Below are 26915 nucleotides of genomic sequence, written 5' to 3'. Positions count from 1 at the left end.
AAACTCTCATCAGACGTACCTTATGCCACTAGTTCCAGTAATTGACATTAATGCGGAATGGGTCTACCCTTTGCCCTAACTTTGTGGGGAGATTTTCAATCAGGAGTCGGAACGTCTTCGTAGAAATGGCAGCCCAGTCTTCCTGAAGAGCTGTAGCCAGAGCAGGTCGTTCTAATTCATCGTAAAGTTCTTGAATGGGATTCAAGTTAGGGCTCTCGGCAGACCAATTCATATTTTCTGCAAACCATTTCCTCACACTATATGACAAAGAGCGTTGTCATGCTGTTTTTCTTCTATCGTATACCGGGCGAAACTGGTCAAAGTGTATTTGTATTACCTTTGTGATTTCGGATTTGTATTTGTATTCATTTTTACGAGAGGCCGATTCTACTCCATTAAAAAAAACACACCCACCTCCTCCAAACTTCACCGCTGGTACTACACATTCTGGCAGGTATCGTTCTCCAGGCATTCGCCACACCCAAACCTCCCATCAGACTGCCACGTGGTAAAGCGTAATTCGTCAATCCAAATCGCACGTTTTGAGTCGTCCACAGTCCAGTGGCGTCGTTCTTTACATAATACCAGGCCGCGCTTAACATTTACAGAATTAGGCCTCCCCGATGGCGCAGTGGTAGCGTCGTCGCCTTGTATTCAAGGGATCCCGGGTTCGATACCCGGTGGAGGCACATAGTGGTTCGGATTCCACTTTAAACTGTAGGCCCAGTCCCGATTAGCCTTACTGTGCATAAAGTGGACTTAAAACACCAACTAACCAAACCAAAACATTTACAGAATTGGCTTGGGAGAGGCTGTTCGACCATGGCGTCCCATTTGTTTCAGTTCTCCACTTACAGCCATGGTGCTCGCTGGACAGTGGCGCAGGAAGGGAAGGGGGGGAGTACAGAGGTACATTGTACCCCCTAAATTTTTGAAGGGGTATAGTACCCCCTAAACTGTAGATCCGAGTTCTACCCCCTGTACCCCCTAAAATAATTTGAAAGTCTCAAGGTTCGGCTGTAAAAAGAACCTATTTTAAAATAGCTCAACACAAATTTTATATTGTTTACATACATTACCTTTCTTTAACAAAAAAAATCAAACCACTGTAAATCTATTCTTGTTTATTGTGGTATATATTTCATCTGCGCTCTTGGAAATCAATTTGAGATGAAAATTGTTTAAAAAGGAGTGTGAGAGATGGAATAAGATAAAGTTTAGTTTCAGAATTCATGCTGCAGGCTAATGCCCATTATTGTAAAGGAGGTGTCACACTTTACTAAAGTAGTAGTATATTGATTAATAAGATATATATCTGGTTCAGAAGAGTATACGACTAACCTTCTTTCCTTTCAATGTTTTTAATTGGGGTTTCCTAGACTAAATGCTTCCACAATTATCACAAAATAAATTGTAAAAAATTTTACTACATATGAAATTATACAAATTATAACTTCATATCCCTTCACCATAGGCAGAATTTATATTTTTTCCATTTTAAAGCATATATAAATGCATTGGAAATTGTCATAAGACAAATTTTATGAGACAAATTATTTGCAGATTTTTCAACTTATATTTAAACTATAGATCGAGACCCGATTAGTCTATCTGAAAGTAAAGTAAAGATAAGTTCTTGACAAACTTCTGAGTAGAGGCCGAGAAAAAAAGCACATACAATAACGAGAACGACCTCATCAGAGGAGTCTCGACTCGTCTCATCTCGGTAACATTCCTAGTTGAAATGGAACAGCGAAGTTTCCTAGACATTAAAAAATATTGCGACTTTTGTTTTTTTCATAGGGAGTGATGGACTTTGGTTTATTGTCTCAATAAACTTACAGATATTTGCTAACAGTGCCCCAGAAATAGAAGTTTCTATTAATTTAAACCTCGCATGCACTTCTTTTTTTTACACCTACGTAGCAAGTATGCTTATAATTGAACGTTAATCAAATCTAATTTTGATATTGAATTGAACACAAATCAACATTCTCCCAAGTTAAAATGTAAAACCAAACTGTAAGAAAATTATGTAAATCAAATGCATAGTTGCTTTGTCAAGGGCACTGTGATGCTTAGACAATCCATTTCTTTTGAAAATTTTTCTGCATCGATGAAATGTACTGGAGGTTCATTTATTGAAAAAAAAGCAGGTTTGAAAGTATTAAGACTTCTAAACGATTTATCTGATCAGTTAAGGTCAGATTCCTGACACTGATCTTGCAATTTAGATTGGATACACAATATCTTTGAATGAAGTAACAATGTGTTTTGGATTTTCCTTACAGATGCAGATGCAGCAGATGCTATGATTCACCTTAAAGAGCACCTTTTTTCATAAACAACGTTGACACTCATTAGAAGGCAAATGAAGGCTAAAGAAAATGTGATTTTCTAAAAATTTCGCAGGGGCTGCAGCCCTTTCATCCCCTCCCTGTGTACATCAGTACACCCCCACCTCTCCCACACATACATTGGTTGAATTTTGTACCTCCCCCAAATGAAAAACGTTCCATCGCCACTGTCGTTGGAAAATCAGTAGCAATGTGGAAATCATGGGTGGTGCTTTCTCACGATGACTGGCGATTTTCGGGAACCACTTTCTTCAGTGGACATCGGTCCCTCTGTGTCATTACACGTGGCTTACCCGACCGTGGTTTGTGTTTGTTGTGCCCTCACGCAGTAGCGGCTTCTGCCTATTCGCACGTGCACACCCAAATAAATATGCAATGCAATTAATTTTTTTATACTTATTCACTGGACACTATCTCCTTCAAAACATCAAACGTTCCGAAGCCCAATCGCCTCATCGGGTTTGCATTACCAGTGCCTGTCGCTGAGATGCATTCGCTCGGAACACAAGTTGCCCTGTGCTAGTTTGCCGCTGTTTGCAGCACGCAAGAAAAGAAAAGAGATTCACTCTTCTAGATCGCGGTATTAAAGGCTTCACGCACACTGGTAGCGTTGTGTTCTCGATACAGCAGTGTTGCAATCCCGTTCCATTTGAGATCGTGTAGCGGAGTAGAGGCAACCCACACGTCGTCATAAATCGAGGGATTTTTTTTTTTTGAAAAGGGAATTTCGATGGTATCTTCGCCCACCCTGTTCCGAGCATGAAAGGCAAAGGGGCAAGAAAGAAGGGAAGACGGAATGGGGGGGGGGGCAACTGAAAGCGAAACGCGCGCTTTAAACAATGTCTTGTATTGTCTTTGCTTAGTGCATCTTGGTCAAAATAAACTGCCCTTGTGGCGCTGTAGTCGAATTATCATATGAACCCACGCAGGGGAACCATGGATGAGTCAGCTGTGCCTGCTCGTGCGTTACAAAATTGTTGCACTGTAAAAAGTTCCTTCTTGTTTCAGTGGAAAGTGTTTGCTTTCATAATGAAAGGAAAAACTGTACATATCGAAAGCAGGGACGTAATATTTAACGTTGTTTAATTTTTGGAGTGATGTTAGCTACAAAGCGTGCAGCGACTGCAGTAATAATACGGATTGGATGGGATTGATTTGGTGTTTTATGCACAGTAAGGCTAATTGGGACTGGACCTACAGTTTTAAAGTGGGATCCGAACCACTATGTGCCTCCACCGGGTATCGAACCCGGGACCCCTTGATTACAAGGCAACGACACAACCACTGCGCCATCGGGAAGGCAGCGTAATAATACGGATACGGTGGAAGAGAAAGGAAAAGTTCGAAGTACGAAGAGGGCAGCGTGGAGTGGACTCGGTGAGTACTGTTGTTTTCCTTAATATTTACCAGGTAACCAAGAAAGTTCATGCGGTTTTTACAACTGCCCGCAGTTTTCGTGGGGTAGTACGCAGTTCAGCCGCCAGGGGTACATGTATGTGTGATTGGCGGAAAGCTCATTCCTTGGCACGTTGGCTAACGTAGATAACAGGTCGCAGTCGATAGTTTGGGAGCAAGTATTCGCAGTGAACCATGGCTGTGTCGAATGTAATAATCAGGGCATGTTTACTGTATGAGTACAAGTTGGGCACAAAAGGAGCGGAAGCAGCAAGAAAAATATGTGCAGCGTTTGGAGAAGGTACAATTAGTGAACGGACAGCGCAAAAGTGGTTTCAGGCCTTCTCGATTGGCGATGAGACACTGGCAGACAAACCTCGATCGGGCAGACCGAAATCTCTCGATGTGGACCAACTGAAGGCAGCAATTGAAGAGGATTCACGTCAAACGTGTCAAGAACTCGCTCAACGATTTGCGGTAAGTGCTGAAACAATTCGTGTGCACTTGCATGAGCTTGGCAAATCATGGGAACTGAGTAAGTGGGTCCCGCACGAGCTGACTGCTGCGAACCGTCTCCAACGACTGAACATTTGCTCTTCCTTGCTCACTAGGAACAACAACTGTCCAATTTTGGACCGCATTTTGACATGTGATGAAAAGTGGGTAACAAGAAACGCTCATACCATTGGCTATCGTCAAATGACACCATACCTTTAACTGCAAAACCTGCTCTTCATCAGCGGAAGGTGCTGCTGTGTGTCTGGTGGACTACGGCTGGGATTGTGCATTATGAGTTCTTGGAAAGTGGTAAAACCATCAACAAAGAGGTGTACTCCGCGCAATTGCAAAGAGAGGCCGAACAGCTTGCAAAAAAACAACCTGCATTAGCGAATAGGAAGCGTGTTCTTTTCCACCAAGACAACGCTAAACTGCATACAGCAAAGATGACCCTGGAGGTGATTTCTTCTCTCGGCTGGGAACTTCTGCCACATCCAGCGTATTCACCTGACATCGCTCCATCAGACCACCATTTTTTTTGTCTATGGACAACCATATGCGCAATCGACATTTCCAAACTCGCGAGGAAGTTGAAAACGCGGTGGTGCAGTTTTTTGCGGCCCTACACGAAGACTTTTTCAAACATGGCATCTACAGGCTTGTACAAAGATAGGAGAAGGTTATAGAAGCGGATGGTGGATATTTTGCAGAATAAATATAAGGTAAACACATTTGTTTTGGACCTTTTCTTCTTTGTACTAAAACCGCATGAACTTTCTTGGTTACCTGGTATAATTATCTTGATTTCGCTTGCTTCTGTCGGTCATTAGAAGTAAACAACTGCTAGATAGATTACAACTGATTTTGTGCATGTGGTCGTTGGATCTGCTGCTACCTTGTTTGCAGGAGCGGCTAGATAAAATTTTCACCCGGGCGAGGTGGAATTTTAGCGCCTCCTACTTTCCACCTTCCTCCAATATAAATCATAACCATGTTATATATTTACGGTTATAATGACGAAAAAATAGCCTTATTCTAAAAATACTTTAATACTGTTCAAGAATACGTTTATTGTAGGTATATGTTTATTTAATACCTACAGATCGGTATTTCTATGTTCATAGTGATTTTGTCAGGTTATCGAATGTTGAATTATCTATACCCAATAACATCGCTCTTCTCGTGATCGACGGAAAATTCACCGATGTATTTCCAATTTATATAGATTAATATTTTTTTATATTCTTCATGAAATAAAACTCTCCCATAGCCTCATTTTGAGTAAAATGTAACTGGGTTGCCAATACATTTAGCACCATAATGTACGCAAAACCGGGTGCGAGTATTTGAGGGGGGTTAAATAACACTTCTTCTGGACACGAGTCTGAAGTGCACACCCATAAAGTCAGACCACAAGCTGCCAATGCCCTCACGTTTCCATTTCACATTCACGTCATTAACTGTTTACTTGGACACGTTTAAGAAGGTCTGAGATGTCTCTGATCGATTTCCTGCTCATGTGGCAACCGATTGCCACACCACGTTCAATGTCCCTGAGATATTTTTACTTACCCATTCTGCTCGTACTACTCACTGAACAACACATAGCCCCGTGCTTCTTTCATGCCTGTTTATCAGGTCATAGCAACCTCTAGACGTCAGTTTACGAGTTAGAGGTGTGTCCGGATACTATTGATCACATAGTTTGTGTATGTGTGTGTGTGTGTTTGTGTGTATGTGTGTGTGTATTTATATACAGGGTGTACATAAAGTCCAGTAACACTTTAAAAATATATTATGAAGAAACTATTAGTATTACTAAGTGGCACAGCACATTAGTTGAAAGAGGAAAGTCGTAAGTTAATTTTGTATTGCAGTTGTTCCCTGTAGTTCTATTTCTCGCCGGTAGATGGTGACAAATTCAAGATGGTGCTGTCTGGAGCTATTTTTTTTGTGCTATTTCGATAAAATGAAGAGTACTACAGACCGAAATGTCCAACGGAGATTTACAAGCAAATACAGGAAAGAAACACCAAGCAGGAAGGCAATATACAGGGTGAGCCAAAAGTCCCATTACCCCGTAGGTATGTGATAATGCATTGTGGGGTTATATCAAACAGCAAGTTGCCGGCACGCGTTACTACACAACTAACGAACTGAAGGAAGCCGTTCGGCATACATTTGCCACGATCACTCGCACAATGCTGCGTACAATTTCACACCGTACCTGGAGGCGCATAATTCTCTGTTATGAAAATGATGGTATCTACACAGACATCCAGGACTAAATTGTTGTCTGTAACCTCCTCAGCTAACATGTCTCGTCTCTTATCATACTCTATTTACTTCAGATCCATAACCTTCCCTCGTCGGAAAATACATAGGGAGTAATGGGACTTTTGGCTCACCCTGTAAAATTGGCTTCGGAAATTTCTTACAACCGGGTGCTTGTGTGCGAAGGAAAAAAGTGGTCAGCCAGGAGTGAGTGAAGTTGACATTGAACGAGTGAGGGAAGCGTTCACAAGGAGCCCTAGGAAATGTACACGTAAAGCTTTATATGAGCTGGGTATGTCACCAGTAACTATGTGGAGTGTTTTGCGTAAAAAAAGTATGTATGAAACCGTTCCGAGTGCAAGTAGTGCAAAATTTATGTCTCCAACACAAAGAAAGGCGGTAACAGTTTGGCTGTGAATTGCAGCAGAGAGAAGATGAATTCTTAGATTTGTCAATTTTCAGTGATGAAGCTACATAAGATTGCCTTCCTGCTTGGTGCTTCTTTCCTGTATTTGCTCTTAAATTTCCGTTGAGCGTCTGTAGCACTCTTTGTTTTATCAAAATGTGGCACACACACAAAAAATTAGCTCCAGAAAGCACCATCTTGAATTTGCCAGCATCTAGTAGTGAGAACTGGAACTACAAGGAACAACTGCAATAGGAAAAAAAATATGACTTTACTCTTTCAACAAATGTGCTGCGTCACTTAGTAACGTGTGGGCCTTCTCGATGGCGCAGTGGTAGCGTCGTCGCTTTGTAATCAAGGGGTCCCGAGTTCAATACTCGGTGGAGCGACAGGTGGTTCGGATCCCATTTTAAACTGTAGGTCCAGTCCCGATTAGCCTTACTGTGCATAAAGTGTACTTACAACACCAAATCAACCAACCAACCAAGTCACTTAGTAATGCTAATAGTTCCTTTATAATAAATGTTCGAGCACTGACTCAAACCTGACACCTGGCTTCCTAGTATTTTTTGATGACCATTTGGGGACGAAGTTTTTTAAACATAAACAAAAAGGTCATTCAGTAAGCACTCTCATTCCGTGTGCATATATAACATGGTATTGTAGTTTTTTCACGAGTGGACATGATAATAGAACTCAACCCAGGAGCCTTGTTTAGGACCATGATCGCAGAACAACAGGTTACAATGTCTTCATAAATCTTCAGAGAATTAAAATCCCAATTTTAGGCGCATTTAGTTTTTCTCTACTAATCCAATGTGACAACACTGAGCTGTTCCGCCAGACATGAACGGTAACACAAGCTTAAGTGCGCGGAAAGTCTTTGGGGAAAAGAAAGCTGTGGCGTTGCAAAGGTTAAAGTTGAACGCCCACTGAGTTACGGAGAAACGCGGCAACAGAACTTCTGTTGCCTGCTTCTATTGAAAGCAAAAGTAACGCCCACTACAGGTAAACGCGCGGAACTGAAGCGGGAATTTCCGTGCCAGAAGCAGGCCCGTAGCTAGAATTGATCTCCAGGGCCGGCTCACGGAGATATCAGGGGGTGGGCTTTGTAAACCAAGTCCAGTTATCAAAAAATTTTACAGTATTAATTCAAGGTAACTTGGGGGGGGCATTATGTTGTTATAAAACATAGAATTGAGAAATATCATTCAAATACTACAGTTTTTATCTATATCTTCTAAAACATCTATTAAAGAGTTAATTGACTGCTACTCACACCATCCCTTAATATACACTCTATACTATTTTTCATGTTACAGGTATTTATATCATACAAGTAGAGATGTACAATATTCACTTCAATCATAGTGCCTACCGTGCTCCGGCCGAAGCAATAAAACTCCTCTTCGTTCCCAAAACTATGGATCTGTTGGCATTTGACGCAGCTGTGGAAGGAATGTGGATGATGACATTCAAGTCCCAGATATTTGTCAAACGAGAGGCTGCAACAGGGGCAGGGAAGTTACAGATTAAAAAGCTCCCGCACAGATTAGCTCCCCTATGAAAGTACTTTCTAAAGTCTACACAATCTTCTAAACACTTGCCGGTACTTAGATTTCGACTCACAAACAAAATGAACAAATCTAATAGCTGCTGTTTATGTTATGTGAATTTATCTTTCGCGAACTTGTGAACAAAACAATATCTGCTGTGTACTTTTTCACTCTTCACCTCGAAGAAATTAGAATACAAAGTAGCTTTACCTAATGTCAAGGGGCTGGGGGCAGTGCCAGGGAGAGCTGGTGGTCCTGCCAAGGGGGGCTGAACCCCCCCTGGCCCATGCCTGGCTAAAGGCCTGGCCAGAAGTCTGCAGGTTATTTTTAAAGTTATCAACTTATCACCCACTGAGACGCCGGAAACGGGGTCTGTTGCGTTCGGTTGCTACATTCCTCCGCGTCTCAGTGGAGATAAATTTTAAGCTTTACAGCGCCGCAGCATTCTTTGCCCAAAAGTATTTCCCCTCTCTTTCCTTCCCTTGCATTGGACCCTCAACGCCATTTCCTCTAGCTACCCTTTAGAGTGAAGGAAACAGCCTCCCTCTTCGCCTCTGTCGGCCCCAGAAAAAATGTCCGTCTGCTATATCTACCCAATGACAATGCTGTTGATTAAAGTATTTAATAATGTTGCTATTTTTTTATTTTTTTATTTTTTTTAACTTCCGAAATTCTTTATAATATGCTGTTCTGGAACAGTGGCTACATGGTCTCTGCTCACTCCCAAACTTTTCCTGTGGTCTGGTATAATGTGATTGGAGAAGTGTCAGACCAGTGACGTGTCTCTAATAGTGTTGGGCGATATATCGCGATATTGAAAAATTTGGTCGTCCAAGCTATACGAACTAAGCAATTATATCGTCACGATATTTTGGCGAAATGTATCGTGTATGCAGTTTCTGTTGGATAGTTTAGGTTGATTCAGGATCATGCAGGACGGAGTTTATCTCGGAAGTGAACTGGGACACCCATTGCCTTGTGCTATCGGGCCACAATCCACTTCAACACTCGTCTGTCTCTCTCAGTGAGCGTCAACATTCACCTACTATTTCGAAGATGACATAACACCATCTTTACTGTAGGCTATCACAGTTGACTCCGTGCTCTTTAAGAGATCAGGCATAAACTCGTTTAACTGGTAGTAGAATGATCACGTACGTACAACCCATACGACTGCTGCTGATTAACTGATAACACCCCTACCTTCACCGCCACTAAGTGGCAGACTTCTATGTAATTTCGCGTGGCTGTACTGCAAGGATAAAATACAAACCGTTTCCATATGGGTGTTCATATTAATTTGTCCACCAAACACACACACGCACACACACACATACATACATATATATACACATACATACATACATACATACATACACACACACACAAACACACACATGCTCGCACGCACGAACAGACACAAACTTTTCTAAATAAATTAAATATTAGCTTGATTCCTGCAGCTAGAATGCCAGAGCAATTGTAATAGTAATATTTATTTACCCATCAATACAAATATTCAACATGCACCGTTTTTATGTGTGCAATCGTGTTGCAAATGTATTTAGCTGTAAAATTATTTATGTAAATAAAAGTGAAATTTTTACATACATTTGGTCAATTAACAATGTTACCGTAGAATACAATCAATATTTTAAAATCAACAAATGGAACTTACACTACATGCAGTGTAGTACAGCGTTTCTCAAAAGTCTTAGGACAGCGACATTTTAAACTAGAAAACACAACTTAAACAACGCATTGGTGGGTTGCGTGTAGAGTTTGGCTTAATTTCATGGTTGCCACATGCAAACTAGATATTTATGAAATACGCAAAAGGAATAAAACCAAGTATTATTAAATAAATTATTAAAAATATCAGCATTATATCGCAAATGAGAAAATTCTAGATTTTTTAGAATTTCATTGCTGTGATGAGTCTACACAGAGGAAAAGAGGAGAGAGGAAACGAAAGGGTACAAAGGAGACGAAAAAGGAGAAAGCGAGGAGGGAAGAAAAGAGAGAATAAAATAGGATAGGAGAAGTAGTAAGAGGAAAGGAAAAATATGCGAGGAGAGATGAGGAAACTGTAGCAAAGGGGAGAAGAGAAGAGGGAAACAAGATGGAAGGAGAGGAGAGGAGGAGACGAGAAGAGGGGAGTGGAGACTAGAGTGAAAGAGAGAAAAAAAGAAGAACAAAGGAAAGAGAAAAAGAATGCCGTGGAGTCGGAAATCGAAGACAGAATAGTAGATAAGCGGAGTGAAGAAGTGTGGGATGGAGACAAGAGGCGAAAACAGGACGGGAGGCGATATCAGATAGAAGCAGAGGAGAAGAGGGTTTGAGAAGAAGGAAGAGGAGAAGAACAGAAGAACTGGGGAATTGAGGAGAGAAGAGGTTGTTGCATAAAGTATGGTCTCAGCGTTACGAATTGATGAATTGATCAAATAAGCAATATGAAACCTTCAGTAACATTTTAAAATGTATCATAGAATGTATTAGATCGGTGCAAAATTCCTTTTTGCTGAGTTCAGAGTAAGATAAAATCTTACACATAAGATTTTCTACTTTAACTGCAATTATACCACGAAAAACATGAATGTAATTTTCAGTATTATAAGAATTATCCAATTTTTCTCCACTTCTCAAGTCATTGAAATGGAAATTTTATTCTTTAATATTTCCCCCATCGTTAATTCTAAACAGAATCATCATTCCTTTTCTCACAGCGTGGACAATGAACACAATGGGATATGTATAAAACTTACGAAAAGTTTCTGCGACAAGAGGGGTTTGAACCTGCGACCATCAGCTTGACGATCGTGACTACTACTACCATACTTTCATTTTCGAAAGTATGTAGAAGAATCTGATCAGTGTGAAATGTAGATGCAACTCTCTTCCTGCATGTAATGTGCAAATAATATTTGATTGTAACAAAAATGAAGGACGTATACATTTAATTGGAATTTGCACATGATGTAAACTGTTCATTCGATATTTGAGCAGGTAAACCCTCATTTATCTCGAGTAGAAAAAAGGATGTGTTCAATTACCACAAATATAAATAATTATTTTTTTAATTTTTTGTCAATGTCTTGTAATCCGTATACAATTATCGTCAGAGTATCATAATTCACGATCTTGTAATTTTTTTTCTATGTGTAAATATCCCTTTGAACGTGTGGCAATTCATTTATTTGTTTATTGTTTTTATTAAATTCCAGATGCACAACAATGTGACCACATTACACTCCTATCACAAATAATTTACAATGCTCTTGTTTAATAAAAGGAGTGTTAAAAAGAGAACATCTCGTAAGGAGTATTGAACCTTGAACCCCAAGCACCCCTGTCGAGAACTCTAACCACTACACCACGCCGTTACTTTACGTTAGAACAATAATTCTTAATTATTCTTTCGCCCCAATATTTTACATGTCGTTTAACTTTTACCTTAGCTATCTTATAGTATAACAGCTATCTTCGAGATTTTTTTTTCAAAATGATGAAAAAAAACCGAGAATATTGGTAGCTCTTGTAAAAATGCGATTTATATCTTTAAAATTGTTTTTGTGATTAGACATTATTAGAGGAAAATATCTAGATGCTTAAAAACTGCAGGACGATGATCTCTCTCTGTGACACTGCAACTGACGAAATGCTTGTATACTGACGAAAGTATCTTGTCCAGAACAGTCTTATGAAATGTATTTGCTGTTGCGTAAGGTAACACGAAATTATTACACCGTTTGCATAAACGTTTGCAAACTGTCAAACATGCAGGCCTCCTCAATGGCGCTGTGGTAGCGTCGTCGCCTTGTAATCAAGGGGTCCCGGGTTCGATACCCGGAGGAAGCACATAGTGGTTCGGATCCCACTTTAAACTGTAGGTACAGCCCCGGTTAGCCTTACTGTGCATAAAGTGGACATAAAATACCGAATCAATCAATCAATTAAACCAAATATGCGAAACGTAATGTCATCAGGCGGAAAATTTTATTCTTAAAATCACTTCACATTTGACAGTATTAGTCAAGAGAGACTCGTGGAACAGTGTGTTAAGGTGCTGGATTAAATCCTTCTTATTTTTGTGTCTCGAAGAACTAGAATGTTTAAGGCAGAACAACAGTCGTTCTGGTCTTTCTTATTTCTCTTAAATTCTTATGCATTCTTTTAATTGGGGTAAAAATAAATTTAAATATTGCTTGCTTTTCTGTCATTCACATTCACGTAGACAGTGGGAGAAAGCATGGGAAAGGTCACGAACTTTGGATAATCTTTCTATTAAATTTTAATATTTTCATCCATCTTATGCTCAGATAGGTTAATTGTGTTATTGACAATCGTGAACTTTTCGTTTAATAAATAATATTTGGTTTTAAACGACTGGAGAATATTGGTCAAATTTTCCATCTTGCTCATTTGACTTCTACGATAGCAATCGCATTCGGAAAAGTTGAACAAAATGACTTGGTTTTCAAAGGCAGACAAGCTTGGAGGCGTAGCTTGCTCGCGATCAAATATAAGTCGTGTCATTCAAGGCCGCTTTATATTGCAAATACTGTGGGTCGAATTGCACAACCAGCCTGCACCCAAGAAGTTACAAGTGACCAGAACCATTTTTTTAAATAGGATCTGAAGAATGATAGATTTCATCAGAGGCGGCGAAGGTGATCAATAGCTCAACATGCAATAGTTCAAGTAATAATTCCTGACAAACCAAAACGCTTATTGTATACCTAACTATTCAGATAGTAATACGTGTTTTATCGTGTAACATGTAAGATACTTATTGGGATTACAGCATAGTAGTGGCAGCAGATCCATGCTGGTTGCTTGTTTATAGACAAATATCTCAAAAATATTTTTCTTCACCTGTTTTCTTATTTACTTTTGGCTAATTGCGAGGATGAGGATGAAAATGAATAGATCATATTGATGAACGGGCACTCACAAAGAACACATAAAATTTTAAACTGTGAAATAACCACCTGAATGCAAATTGACAACATAATATTTGTTTCTAGCGACTAAGAATTTAATGAGTGGCACACAGAGATACTTTTGCGAAACAATGAACTATACCCTCTTTCTAAATCTCTGGAGCAATACCGCGCATATAATTCTTACAATTTTGAAAATTACATTCATGTTTTTCGTGGTATAATCGCAGGTAAAATTAAAAATCTTACGTGTAAGATTTTATCTTACTCCGAACTCAGCTAAAAGGAATTTTCCACCGATCTAATCTATTCTCCGATACATTTTAAAATGTTATTAAAGGTTTCAGGTTGATAATTTGATCAATTCATCAATTCTTAACGCTGAGAAAATACTTTATGCAACAACCTCTTCTCTCCTCAATTCCCCAGTTCTTCTGTTCTTCTCCTCTTCCTTCTTCTCACCCCCTTCTTCTCCTCTGCTTCTATCTCATATCGCCTCCCGTCCTGTTTTCGCCTCTTGTCTCCATCCCACTCTTCTTCACTCCGCTTATCTACTATCCTGTCTTCGATTTCCGACTCCACGGCATTCTTCTTCTCTTTCCTTTGTTCTTCTCTTTTTCTCTCTTTCACTCTTGTCTCCACTCCCCTCTTCTCGTCTCCTCCTCTCCTCTCCTTCCATCTCGTTTCCCTCTTCTCTTCTCCCCTTTGCTACAGTTTCCTCATCTCTCCTCGCATATTTTTCCTTTCCTCTTACTACTTCTCCTATCCTATTTTATTCTCTCTTTTCTTCCCTCCTCGCTTTCTCCTTTTTCGTCTCCTTTGTACCCTTTCGTTTCCTCTCTCCTCTTTTCCTCTGTGTAGACTCATCACAGCAATGAAATTCTAAAAAATCTATATCCTTTCTTTCAGAAAGAATTTTCTCATTTGCGATATAATCTGATACTTTTAATATATATTTTTTTTTAATAATACTTGGTTTTATTCCTTTTGCGTATTTCATAAATATCTACTGTGCATGTGGTAACCATGAAATTAAGCCAAACTCTACACGCAACCCACCAATGCCTTGTGTAAGTTGTGTTTCCTAGTTTAAAATGTCGCTGTTCTAAGACTTTGGAGAGACGCTGTACGATGCCAACAATTTATAAATGCATATTAGGATCCATTGAATTTTTAGTGCTGATGCTAAATATTTATTTTACGTGTCTATCATTTATGAGTGGGCTGGAAAATTTAACAATCTCGCTTTTGGTATGTTCAAATTTCATAGCCCAGACAATGAAGGACAAAAAAAGGCCAATGTCGGGAATAATTCCGAAAAAGCTTAATTTTGGTAAATTGTTAGAACGCTACTAGTAGTCCCAAAAGTCTCCGCTCCTCCTCGCAGTGCTTCCCCCCAGCGCCCCCTAAACATCAATTTTGCAGACTCTCCGTTATTGACCTATATCTCCGTAGCCAATAGTCGTAGGTAGGTGATTTTTTTAGTGGTAATCCTCATTAGATGGGCTAAAAAAAAGATTCTGTACAATGTTTCGATAATGTTGGTGGTTTTGCCGTAATTTAAAAAATAATCTTTAAAATGTTAATTTTTTCTAGTACTTTTTGGAGTTTTGCCTTGTAACTTTATGACAAGAAATTGTTTCCAATAAAAGTTGTAGCCTAATTTATAAGCTTTAAAACTATATTAGATTTAATATATTTTAATTAAAGATGCACTATATAAAGTGTCTTAAAATGGAGGATAGTACCAAAAAGGCGTGTCTTTATCACAGATCGGCGGTAAGTTCGGAATCATTGATTTTTCGATAAGAGAAAGAAACTTGCTAGAATTAATTTTATACCACTTAAAACATGTTCAGTCGAATAGCAAATCGCTCTTGAAGAGAGTCCGTCATATTGGATATTTTTGATTTGATACATATCGGGAACGGTGGCACTTTTCAGCTTCAAAATTTTCACAAATGCTTTATAATATATAAATAAATCTGTTTTTGAAAAAAAAAAACGTAGTGATTTTATAAAGAAACTCACTATAATACTTTATGTGAATAACTGCGAGTAAAAAGACTTAAAAATTCTCTAACCAAACAATAATAAGTACTTATTTTATATTTTTTAAGGTTACGATTTTTTTATTAGAAGACTTTATACGAACTGAACCCTTAAAATACTATTTTTTGTATTTATAAATTTACCTTGAATATCATTTTAAAGATAAATACAATATATGTACGTACAACCCAAATTGATTTCTGAAAGTAGGAGTAATTGAAATTCTATTAAATTGTTCTTTTTATTTGAAAGAAAAAAAGCATTCATTGTAATTGATTTTACGAAAATACTGAAATTTGTTTTCCGAAATATATCGTAATGAATTTCTAATTACATCAGTTCTCTCTTTGATCAGGTCTGCAAATCAGATCCTACATTTTAATAATGTAGTGTGTGACGTTCTGCTTACGCGTGACTGGAAGGGCCTGAGGGTACCGTGCATGTTTAATTAAGCAAAATGCAGAACACACAAAAGTTTTTAGGTTTGAAGTATTTGCGCCGAGGTTACGGTGCACTTCAAGGTCCGTAAGAACCTCACTGACAAGTCCACTGAAGATTGCCAAATACAGTGTTTCAGAAAGGGTTGTGTTCAAACCAATCCTGTTTGAATTTTAGTTTCAATAAAATAATAGACCAAATGGTATTCAAAATTGCACTTCAAAGCATCCAATGAGAATAATCCCTAAACTTACAATTATATGCTTAAAATAAACCCGAACTCAACATGCACCTACCAAACTAACCACACCTTCACTTCTCTCGTGTACCGGAATATGCAATACACCCAAAAATTACGTAATTGTTTGCTGTATTCTTAGATTGCAAAAAAGGGTAGAAAAGGGTATTGTCGAGAATATCAGGTTCTAGCAATAGTTTATTCTTGCATAAACTTGTTAACATCAACAATTATTGCAACAATTACTCTTACAATTCTCACAGTGTTTCTTCTCTTCAAACGCACATGCATCAGTATAAAACATGTGCTCAACAACAAGTAGTTTAATTTAATACTGAGATATGTACGTACATTGCGTAAAAATTATATGCACGTATATAACGTTGCGCTCATTCAAATGTAACAAAAGGCGATCATACTACAACTAGATATATACAGGGTGTTTCTAAAGGTCGTTTACAACGCTTGGGAGGTGATTCCTCACACGAAAACAAGCAAAAAGTCTAAGTTCCATTTTTACGACTGAGGCTTCGTTTCCGAGATAGGAGCCTCGCAAAAGGTGACAAAGTGAACGTCACACCTAACTGGGACGAATACTATCACAGATAGAGAGGCGGTTCCAAGGGAATCATAAAGGAATCGTATGTGCTCAGTCCGGAAGTCACTATGAAAAGTTCACTGCACGCATGCGCAATGGAGTCCTCAAAGGAATTGGGGATTTCCAGCAACAACAATGCATGGAAAAGGTATGTAACGCAGCAAGAAGGACCGTGACAATGAGAAATGCGTTCAAGACAACACATCCCGACCTCAAACATCAAAACATGACCACCGAACACAAAATCCGAAAAGTTGAGCACGGTTGCATACCCCAGTTACACGCGAGGAATGAACGAATCATGTCATGTGGCGTACGAGAGACAGGAGGAGGGAAAGAAAAACACAATATCAGATGATTGCGACAACGTGTATTTTTACACGCGACAACTACGTAATATCCCCCCCCCCCACACACACACAACAAACAACAAATGCTACAATATCTTACGCACAGACAGTCCGTGTCACTGTACACCAACTGAAGATGTCACTTTCACCACACAAAGGGGGTGGGGAGCAATACCAAAAGTGTTCGCACGCGATCATTGTGACGTAAAAGAGACCAGTTTTGGAAGCGCTGCACAGGCAAGTCTGGCTCTCGTAGTCTACGTTTGACCTTCATGACTGCTGTTCCCGCGAGAGGAGCTCGAAGGGTTGGTTCTCTCCGGCAGTCGTCCCAATCGTGTTGCAGGTGCTGGGATATGATCAGCAGTTCGCTCTAGGTTGTCATACGCATTGAAGAGTACTAGTATGTTGCATTGAAAGAAGTTGACGTGGTGGAGTGGGCAAGTCAAGTATCGCAACAATTGGTCTGTGGTGTTCGTACGGTGATACGGCCAATTTGTGCAGTGTGCCAGTGTTAAACAAAAACAATACTTTGCAGTTCCAGCTCCCTATTACACAGATGGCTGCGTATACGACCCAGCAGCTAGCAGACATGCATCTCATGTATGGGGAGGCACGTGGTAATAGCCGTGAGGCAAGGCGTCTTTATGGAGAACGCTTTCCACATAGACGTTTACCGTCTCACACCTTCTTTCAGGTAGTGGACAGTCGACTGCGTGAAACAGGGTCAGTGTTACCACCGCGACAAGAAGTTGGAAGACCCCGAAGTGTACGCACACATCAGTTTGCAGAAGATGTGTTAACAGCGGTCGCAGAACATCCTGGCACCAGTACGCGAGTGCTCGCTCGGGCACGAAACACGTCTCATGTGAATGTTTGGCGAGTGTTGTCAGATGAAGGAATGCACCCTTTTAAACTGCAGAAAGTACAAGAACTGTTACCTCGTGACTTTCGCCCTCGTATGGAGTTTTGCCAATGGTTGTTGCATCAGCTGGACACAAACCCTCACTTCGGGGCAAACGTATTGTGGACAGATGAAGCCATTTTCACCAGGATGGATGTCTTCAATAGTAGAAACAGTCATGTATGGGACTTTGACAACCCACATGCACTTTTTGTGGCCCATCACCAGCACAGGTTTTCAGTGAATGTGTGGTGCGGGATAGTACATGATCATTTAATTGGACCATACATTCTCCCTGTTCGCCTGAATGGTCGCACGTATCATGCATTTCTTAGTGAGGTTCTGCCTGAACTGTTGGAGACCGTACCTTTGGCACTGCGGCAAGAAATGTGGTACCAACACGATGGTGCACCAGCTCATTTCGATCGTAATGTACGACATTTCCTGCATGACGTGTTTCGCAATAGGTTCATTGGTAGGGATGAGCCTGTGCCTTGGCCACCGAGGTCGCCAGATCTCAACCCTCTCGATTATTTCTTCTGGGGAGAAATGAAAACCCTCGTATACGACACACCTGTCACATCAGCTGAGGACCTCGTTGCTCGCATCAACGTCGCCGCCGCGACGGTAGCAGATACACCTGGCTTGTTTGCTCGTACTCGACAATCCTTGATTCGTCGCTGTCATCTCTGCGTAGAAGTAAACGGCAGACATTTTGAAAACCGTCTGTGATTATTGCCCTCGGCAAATACCAGTGAGAACACTTTTGGTATTGCTCCCCACCCCCTTTGTGTGGTGAAAGTGACATCTTCAGTTGGTGTACAGTGACACGGACTGTCTGTGCGTAAGATATTGTAGCATTTGTTGTTTGTTGTGTGTGTGTGTGGGGGGGGGGGATATTACGCAGTTGTCGCGTGTAAAAATACACGTTGTCGCAATCATCTGATATTGTGTTTTTCTTTCCCTCCTCCTGTCTCTCGTATGCCACATGACATGATTCGTTCATTCCTCGCGTGTAACTGGGGTATGCAACCGTGCTCAACTTTTCGGATTTTGTGTTCGGTGGTCATGTTTTGATGTTTGAGGTCGGGATGTGTTGTCTTGAACGCATTTCTCATTGTCACGGTCCTTCTTGCTGCGTTACATACCTTTTCCATGCATTGTTGTTGCTGGAAATCCCCAATTCCTTTGAGGACTCCATTGCGCATGCGTGCAGTGAACTTTTCATAGTGACTTCCGGACTGAGCACATACGATTCCTTTATGATTCCCTTGGAACCGCCTCTCTATCTGTGATAGTATTCGTCCCAGTTAGGTGTGACGTTCACTTTGTCACCTTTTGCGAGGCTCCTATCTCGGAAACGAAGCCTCAGTCGTAAAAATGGAACTTAGACTTTTTGCTTGTTTTCGTGTGAGGAATCACCTCCCAAGCGTTGTAAACGACCTTTAGAAACACCCTGTATATTTAGATACATTAATTTGACTTGGCACACATTTTTGACCATTCATTGACTAATATTAAGATTTCGTCCTGCGAAATACAAATGTGCCATTATTCTCAAGATACTTCACAAAATTTAATTAAGGTAATTGCATTAGAATTCCTTACGCCTATCCTTTAACCTGTCTCCTACTTCGTAACGAAATGCTCGAATACTTTCAACAAAAATTGAAAAGGGAAAGTGGAAGGGGGGGATTCTGAAACAATTGCTCTTTCCGTCCGAAATTCTTATAAAGCTCCCGGTAAAATAGATAACTTCCTGTATTGAGTTTATTCTGCTATTGTGGTTCGCCACAACTTAACAAGGTCGTCTTCAGTGGCCACCTTACTCCACTTAGTTCGCGAGAAATGTCATCATTCTACGTTCATAAGATTTGCCCATATAATAGTTTTATAACAGCCAAAATGACGCACTTTCCGGTACGCAAGATTATTCATCAGAACTCGTGCACTTGCCATATAACTGTAATTTTCGATGTTCGTCGCAAAGTTGCCATATCTACTCTTCGTTGATATTGTCTTGCTTGAAGAAAAAACCGTTGATTTCAGTAACCCACCATTTACTGAAACCACTGCTGCTTGGAATGACGTATAAGCTACAGAGAATAGCCCCTCTGACTTCCTTTCTCCTTCAACCGTAAGTGGGCTTCAGAGTTGAGGTTTGGCAACGTCGCTTCGGGTACTTTCCGCAATCTTCGCAAGGCAATTCATCATGAAACTTCCGTGTAATACTGGAAACTTGTCAATCCTTCGTCTAATATTCTCCGATACTCCTGCTTCTCAAAATGGAAAAACGTACTTTCCCTTTCTCTGTCACGTACATAATTTTTGCAAGCATTCCGTTTTTCCTCTTTTGGTGAAGCTTCAAGTTGAAGCTTTCTTTCCTGTTCCCAAATCAGGCGCACTTCTCTTTCGTAGTCCGGTGTACTTTTCTCTTCATGGTCGGGCGATCTTGTTGAGTTTGTGAGTCGTCTAGACGAGAAGCATAGGTGGCGCAGTGCTGCCAACTAGCTTATTGCCGGTGAAACACTCATAAAAAAACGATAATCGAAGTGGCGTAAGCGTAAACAATGGCGGAGCAACTGTATTGTGAGGAAAATCGCGATATGTTTAATTGAATATTGTTTACATCGCGATTTTTGTCACAAGCTAAGTCATGATTTCAAATTCAACACCAAACACCTGTACACTATCCCGGTAATGTCTGGAGCAATGCAGCGTATAACGGAAGAGAAGGGGAAAAGCGAGTGGTTGGAGCATAGCAGTACACGCTGATGCAAACAGCTGGTAACTGCAGTTCGTTTGCCCGTTCACGCAATCCCGTTTTCTCGCTAAATTTCATCGTTCGAGCCTTTTGGGCAGAGACTTACTTTCGTTCACTTTCAACTACCGAACGTACTAATGTTCCCGATACTTCCCAGGAAATCTCCTTACTTCTTTCCTTCCTGATGATGTTCCGGGTACCAACCGTGGTACCGATGTTCATCCCAGTCCGACCAACTCTTGCTGGTCTCCCGCAAGCCTCCTTGCATCAGGTACCACTCGCTCTTTCATATCCCTTCCTAGTATTAATACTTACATCACAAAGCCAATAATACTCTCACTATCTCAAACATAACATACTAGAACATAGACCCTGCTTAACATTCATAGAATCGTGTTGTCTATTCCTCATCTCATCCATCAACACTAATGCACACGACACATAATAAAACTTATCCTAAGAAAAAATTACCCACCCAATTACACACTTATGTAATTTCGTATCTGTGATCATAAATAATATTAATGTTAAACACTGACACTTATTTACTTCCTACTATTTCTAACCTTTATCTTAATCTTTTTACCTTGTAGAATGATGTAAAACCAACTTTGTTCAGGAAAACCAAACAAATTTGGTTCTTCACACTGGAGCATTCTTGCCAATGTCACAGTGAATTACTGTAATAAAAAAATTGAAAATAAAGGATGAATCAAAGAAAAGCGGGGGAATCCGTAAAAAATTCGCGGAACTGACGCCCTGGGATAATTTTCAGGTACCAGGGCATAAGCGCATACCTCCGAAAGTAGTTTGACTACTTTTATCCGTATACATAAAATAATAATCGTTCTATGTAACCATATCTTGTATACTGTTTAGGAAAATAAAATTCTTTGTTGTTTTGTTTTCGTTCACTTGCTCCATAGATTCCCGGGACATAGTATAGTGCCCGTGCTTGGTTGTAATGTACTTGAGCGTGAAAAAGTCACTGCAGATTGCACAGAGTTTTGATGTATAAAAGTAGTTTATTTCATGAAGGCTCTATCCCAGGTGAACAATGTGACGTTCTGTCTCAAATAAGTTGTTACACTGAGCGGTTTGGGCTTTATTAATTCCTTTCTTGCACTAGTCTTCCAAATTGAGATATCTTTAGTCAGGTTCTGTGTTGCAATTGACAAGGTAGAACTTATGCAGTTTGCAGAGTACACACGTTATAGTCTGATGTGCACCTGCTGATTTCCTCCAATTTTAAGCTTTACTAAATCCATCCCTTGTACGTACCGGAGATTATTTCTAGGCTTCTCCAGTAAGAACACCGCCATGCATTTTAAGGCGGTCATTTCAAGGTGGAACCTCCCAATATGATGACTCTCTTATCGTCTCCATATAGTTGTGGCTAGCAGGAATCCACTACATATATATGTACGTATATTCAATATCAATATGCAAAAATTGGAACTGTAGTGGTTTCAGAAAATTTACGGTTTTGTTTAGTGACGTCAAATCCATGTCACATCATTGCGACTGATTTAGTCATTAAGAGACAAAACAGCAGTGCTGTTACAACACGTGAATGGGTTGAAGTTTGGGTATTGAAATTGTTGCACAGTGTGATTGCTATCAACTCATCTAGTTCATAACATGTCAGCAACAGGTGGTATCCTAACTAGCAAGTTCTTAACTTATCCGATCTTGAAGGCTGAAAGATTATCAGCTTAAATAACTCGCTCACTCTCTAGCATTTTTAAACCCGAAGATTTATAACTGGAGTAACACAAGCCTTCTATCTGACGCTATCCTGGGCAAGATCAATCCAATCTTTTACATCCTTACCGATTTACTTTAGGTCTATCTCAATGTTATCCCTCCATCTTCGTCTTGGCCTCTTACTACAAGTATCTTACCATCAGGTTTCCCAACAAGAATCCTGTAAAATCTTCTTTCATCTCGAATTTGTGCCACATGGACTGCCCATCTGAGTCTTCTTGGTTTAATTATTCTAATAATATCTGGACATGAATACATAATATGCAGTTCTAAACTATGTAACCTTCTCTAATCACCTGTCTCCTCATCCCTTTTAGGTCCAAATATTTATCTAATGATTTCATTTTGAAATACTCTTCATTTATGTTTCTATTTTAATGTAAGGGATCAAGTTTCACATCCATACATACTACAGGCAAAATTACTGTTTTTTTTCTTTATTTTATCTTTGTTTCATAGATATTATACGAGAAGATAAAAGTTTATGAGGAGAAAAGTGTTTCGGAAATGTGTAGTTATTAGATGATAATTCAATCATTATTACTCGTTTTGACATGGTTAGAATGGTATATTTTGATCCACTTTTGTCAACATAAGGATGTTAGAATAATATAATTTCAGTATCTTGAAAGAACCTCCAGCACTTATGCCATAGGGTTGGTATCTTGTCAACCCAGTTCTGCTGATTTCTGATGGAGGAGTACAGAGCAACAGTGGTCCTTGGATACCTCAATGGCTGGCAATACTATGTATTTGCTGGTGAAAACTACAGAAAAATCATAAAAATACGGGGCAAGTAAACAGTGCACTGGACGTTCCAAGTGTTGAATAGAAAATTTTGCCTAGGTACATAATCAAATATGATACGAAAGGATACGATTTTGAGACCTCATCCAAAAAGGGGAACGAACTTATGAAAAGTTCAAAGCAAAATATTTTCTAAATGATTTTCACTATTTTCGTATCATCAATTACAATGAATTTGTGTTTTCCTTTCATTCATATTTTCAGAAATCAAATTGGATTGTACGTACATATATTGTATTTCTCTTTAAAATGTTGTTTAGGGTAAATTTATAAATACAAAAAAAATATTTTAAGTGTTCAGTTCGTCAAACGTTTTCTAACAAACATTTCGTAACCTTACCAAATATAAAATAAGTACTACATGCTATTGTTTGTTTCGAGAATTATTAAGTCTTTTAACTCGCAGTTATTCGCATATAGTGAGTTTCTCTACAAAACCACTACTTTTTTCTTTCTTCAAAAACAGATTTATTGATATATTATGAAAGTTTACGCTATTTGAAGCATTTCTGAAAAACCCTGAAGTTGACAGGTGCCACCGTTCCCGAGATATATCAAGTCAAAAATATCCAATATGTCGGACTCTTTTCAAGCACGATGATGGCGATTGGCTATTCGACTGAACATGTTTTAAGTGGTATAAAATTAATTCTACCAAGTCTCTTGCTTTTATAGAAGAATCAATGATTCTGAACATATATTACAGAAATATATGTAATCGTATTCACTATGTATCATTTGTATGGGCTCTGTAATTAGGTATGTACTTGTTGAGTTCAATAAATAAATAAATAACCGCCGATCTGTGATAAAGACACTCCATTTTTGGTACTATCATATATTTTAAGACACTTTTTATAGTGCGTAATTAATTAAAATATACAAAATGTTATATCGTTTTTAAGCTTATGAATTAGGCCACAACTTTCGTTGGAAACAATTTCTTGTCATTTAATTTGTTCAAAAGTTACAAGGCAAAAACTTCAAAAAGTACTAGAAAAAATTAACTTTTAAAAGATTATATTTTAAATTACGGCAAAACCACCAACATTATCGAAACATTGAACAGGATCTTTTTTGTAGCCTATCTAATGGGGATTACGACTACAAAAGAGCACATACCTACGACTATTGGTTACGGAGATATAGGTCAATAACGGAGAGTCTGCGAAATTGATGTTTGGAGGGCGCTGGGGAGGGGGGAGAACCGCGAGGAATTTTGGGATTTTGCACTACTAGTAGTGTTCCAACAACTGACCAAAATTCAGCTATTACGGAATTATTCCCGACATTTAACCTTTATTGACTTGCCTGTCATACCTAGGTACAACAGTAAAGTTTAAGTTACAACAAGAACGTTTATACATCAATGTCCTCTTTGTGGTATATCACTAATAAATCGCTTCCGCAATACTCAGTGAAGCGAACACAGGCACAAAGCAGTAACATTTTCTTAAAGATTAGTAAACAACTTAAACAAGTTATGTTTGTGCGTACTTTCATACAAATGAGCATAAAAGCAATTACCCTCTCAATTTCATTCTTTGTTTTCATATTATGAAATTTAAAAAACGTGGGGTTTATACAGTAGAGCGTCGTTTGTCCGCATTAATTGGGACCGAAGGTTATGCGGATAACGATTTTTGCGGATAATCAAAAATGTGCTTATTTAACAAAGAAAAGCACGTACAGTACAGGTTTATTTTATACATACAGTACACAGTACTACATACGTATACAGCTTAAATGTTGCAGAGTCCGTTACTCAACTTTCCTTCTGCAGGGTTGCCGATCCATTTAAAAAACAAACTAAAACACATCTATACATTACTTAAATTTGTTCAAAATTGAATCTTGCTTTCTTGAGTGTGCAGATAACTGACGTTGCGGATATTTGACGTGCGGATAATCGACGTTCTACTGTACTCGTGAACCCCTATCTGGTTGTACCATTCAACTAATTTAAAATATGAGAATACAGATTTAAAGTAAACGAATAAGTGAATAATCATTATTCTCGACGTTTGTCTAAAGACGGATAACAGCTATAACTTTCGAAATTAAATATTCGTTTCTCTTTAGTTTTTAACCTAACGTTGACAGGGACGTGTGTAATAGAGTAAAGAAATTCAATCAAATTCACAAGCTATACTGAGCTGATAATCTCTCTTTTCAGAATTACTTTGGGGATGCATGGAATGTTTTCGATTTCATCATTGTTCTTGGAAGTTTCATCGACATCGTTTATGCAGAAGTAAATGTGAGTACCATTTTATTTACATGATTAAAATAAGACGCATAAAATTTAATTTACACAAGTTTTTCTTATATTATAAAAAAGCAAGTGCCACTGTATTATGAACTAACGACGATTTTAGAAAGAAAAATTCCAAGCAAGGGAAGTTTGAAATATTGCTTTTGAACCATACATAAGACAGGTGTTATTGCAGTAAAATATCTACCACGAAAAGTATATTTATATTGAGAACATGAAATATATCTAAAGAAAACGACATAATACTAACTATCTTATGAATTGTATCCTTGCTGTGGACGTGATTCGAACTAGTGTTTTCGGGTAAACAGCTAGGTTAAATCGGTGTAAGTGTCCAACGTTTCTAGGCTATACATTGCTCCCACTCCCTGATGATGAGAGCAATGAATGCGCTCGGAACGTTGGACGAAAACGCCGTTAGGTAACCAGACAACACTTGTTGGAGTAACTATCTGATCCAATTTGGGTAGCGTAGATATGTTTCCCTGCTTGTTTATGTATGAAGGACGTGTATTATGTGTTATATGGCGATCACACTTTACAAGACTGAGGATCAAAATAAGAACTTTACTGTAATATCAGAGATCATAAAAATATTACATTGACGTACAAATTATCATCCCTGTAAGGCATTTACATTTTATTGTTTTGTTTTAATTTTGTTATTTTCTCAAACATCTTTGAGATGTTTGTATTTTTCACTTGAACTAGTTTTCAATTTAATTTAACTTCTTCTTCTTCTTAAATTGTCAAACATTTTATTGAAGGATCTACCTACAAATACGTTTCAATGTAAAAAACACGTTTGTACTCGTGCTGGACCACACAAGATGCTCTATTAATGATCAGTATATTTTAGAAAAGAATTGCTCTGGACATAATTGTTATATTTTACTACAGAGTCATTCCATGTCAATTCACCCAGGCCAGCGAAATTTTATATAGTTGTAGCTTTGACCTAGGTAAGAAATATTTTTTTTCCCTATGGGCCTTATACATTTACAGTTACAGGAGGTCAAATGTTTCAGGATTTGGTTACATATATCGCTCCTGGCTGTTCGTTACAGGAGTATAGTACATTATGTATTTCACCATGAAACCATCTTAGCCCCATGATTTTTTTTTCTGTAAGACAATCAAACTGTACATTCAAATAAAAAATGTCCGAGGATTTCTTTGTTTTATCCATTGTTGCAAAAACATATTTTACATAAACAAAGCATGTTTCTTATTGCAAAAAAATATCAAAATGCATCAATTAATATTTCAGTCAAAGGTGGAATTTTCAACTTTAGT

The 26915-nt window shown here is 38.9% G+C and overlaps 1 protein-coding gene across 5 annotated transcripts in view; it reads left to right on the top strand.

Moving 5' to 3' along the window:
- The window catches only part of Ca-alpha1D (Ca[2+]-channel protein alpha[[1]] subunit D), a 1588055-nt gene that overhangs the window by 876260 nt on the left and 684880 nt on the right, over positions 1 to 26915 (top strand). For all 5 annotated transcript variants that reach the window (XM_083117527.1, XM_083117525.1, XM_083117526.1 and 2 more), the window contains exon 28: positions 25521 to 25604. In XM_083117527.1, coding sequence (XP_082973653.1) covers positions 25521 to 25604 — 84 coding nt within the window. The remainder of the gene's footprint in view (positions 1 to 25520; positions 25605 to 26915) is intronic.

Source organism: Lepisma saccharinum, chromosome 2, assembly GCF_977018435.1.
Source record: "Lepisma saccharinum chromosome 2, izLepSacc3.1, whole genome shotgun sequence".
Classification (NCBI taxonomy): Eukaryota; Metazoa; Arthropoda; class Insecta; order Zygentoma; family Lepismatidae; genus Lepisma; species Lepisma saccharinum.
The sequence above is the reverse complement of the archived record's forward strand: the minus strand, read 5'-3'. Positions and strand labels throughout refer to the sequence as shown.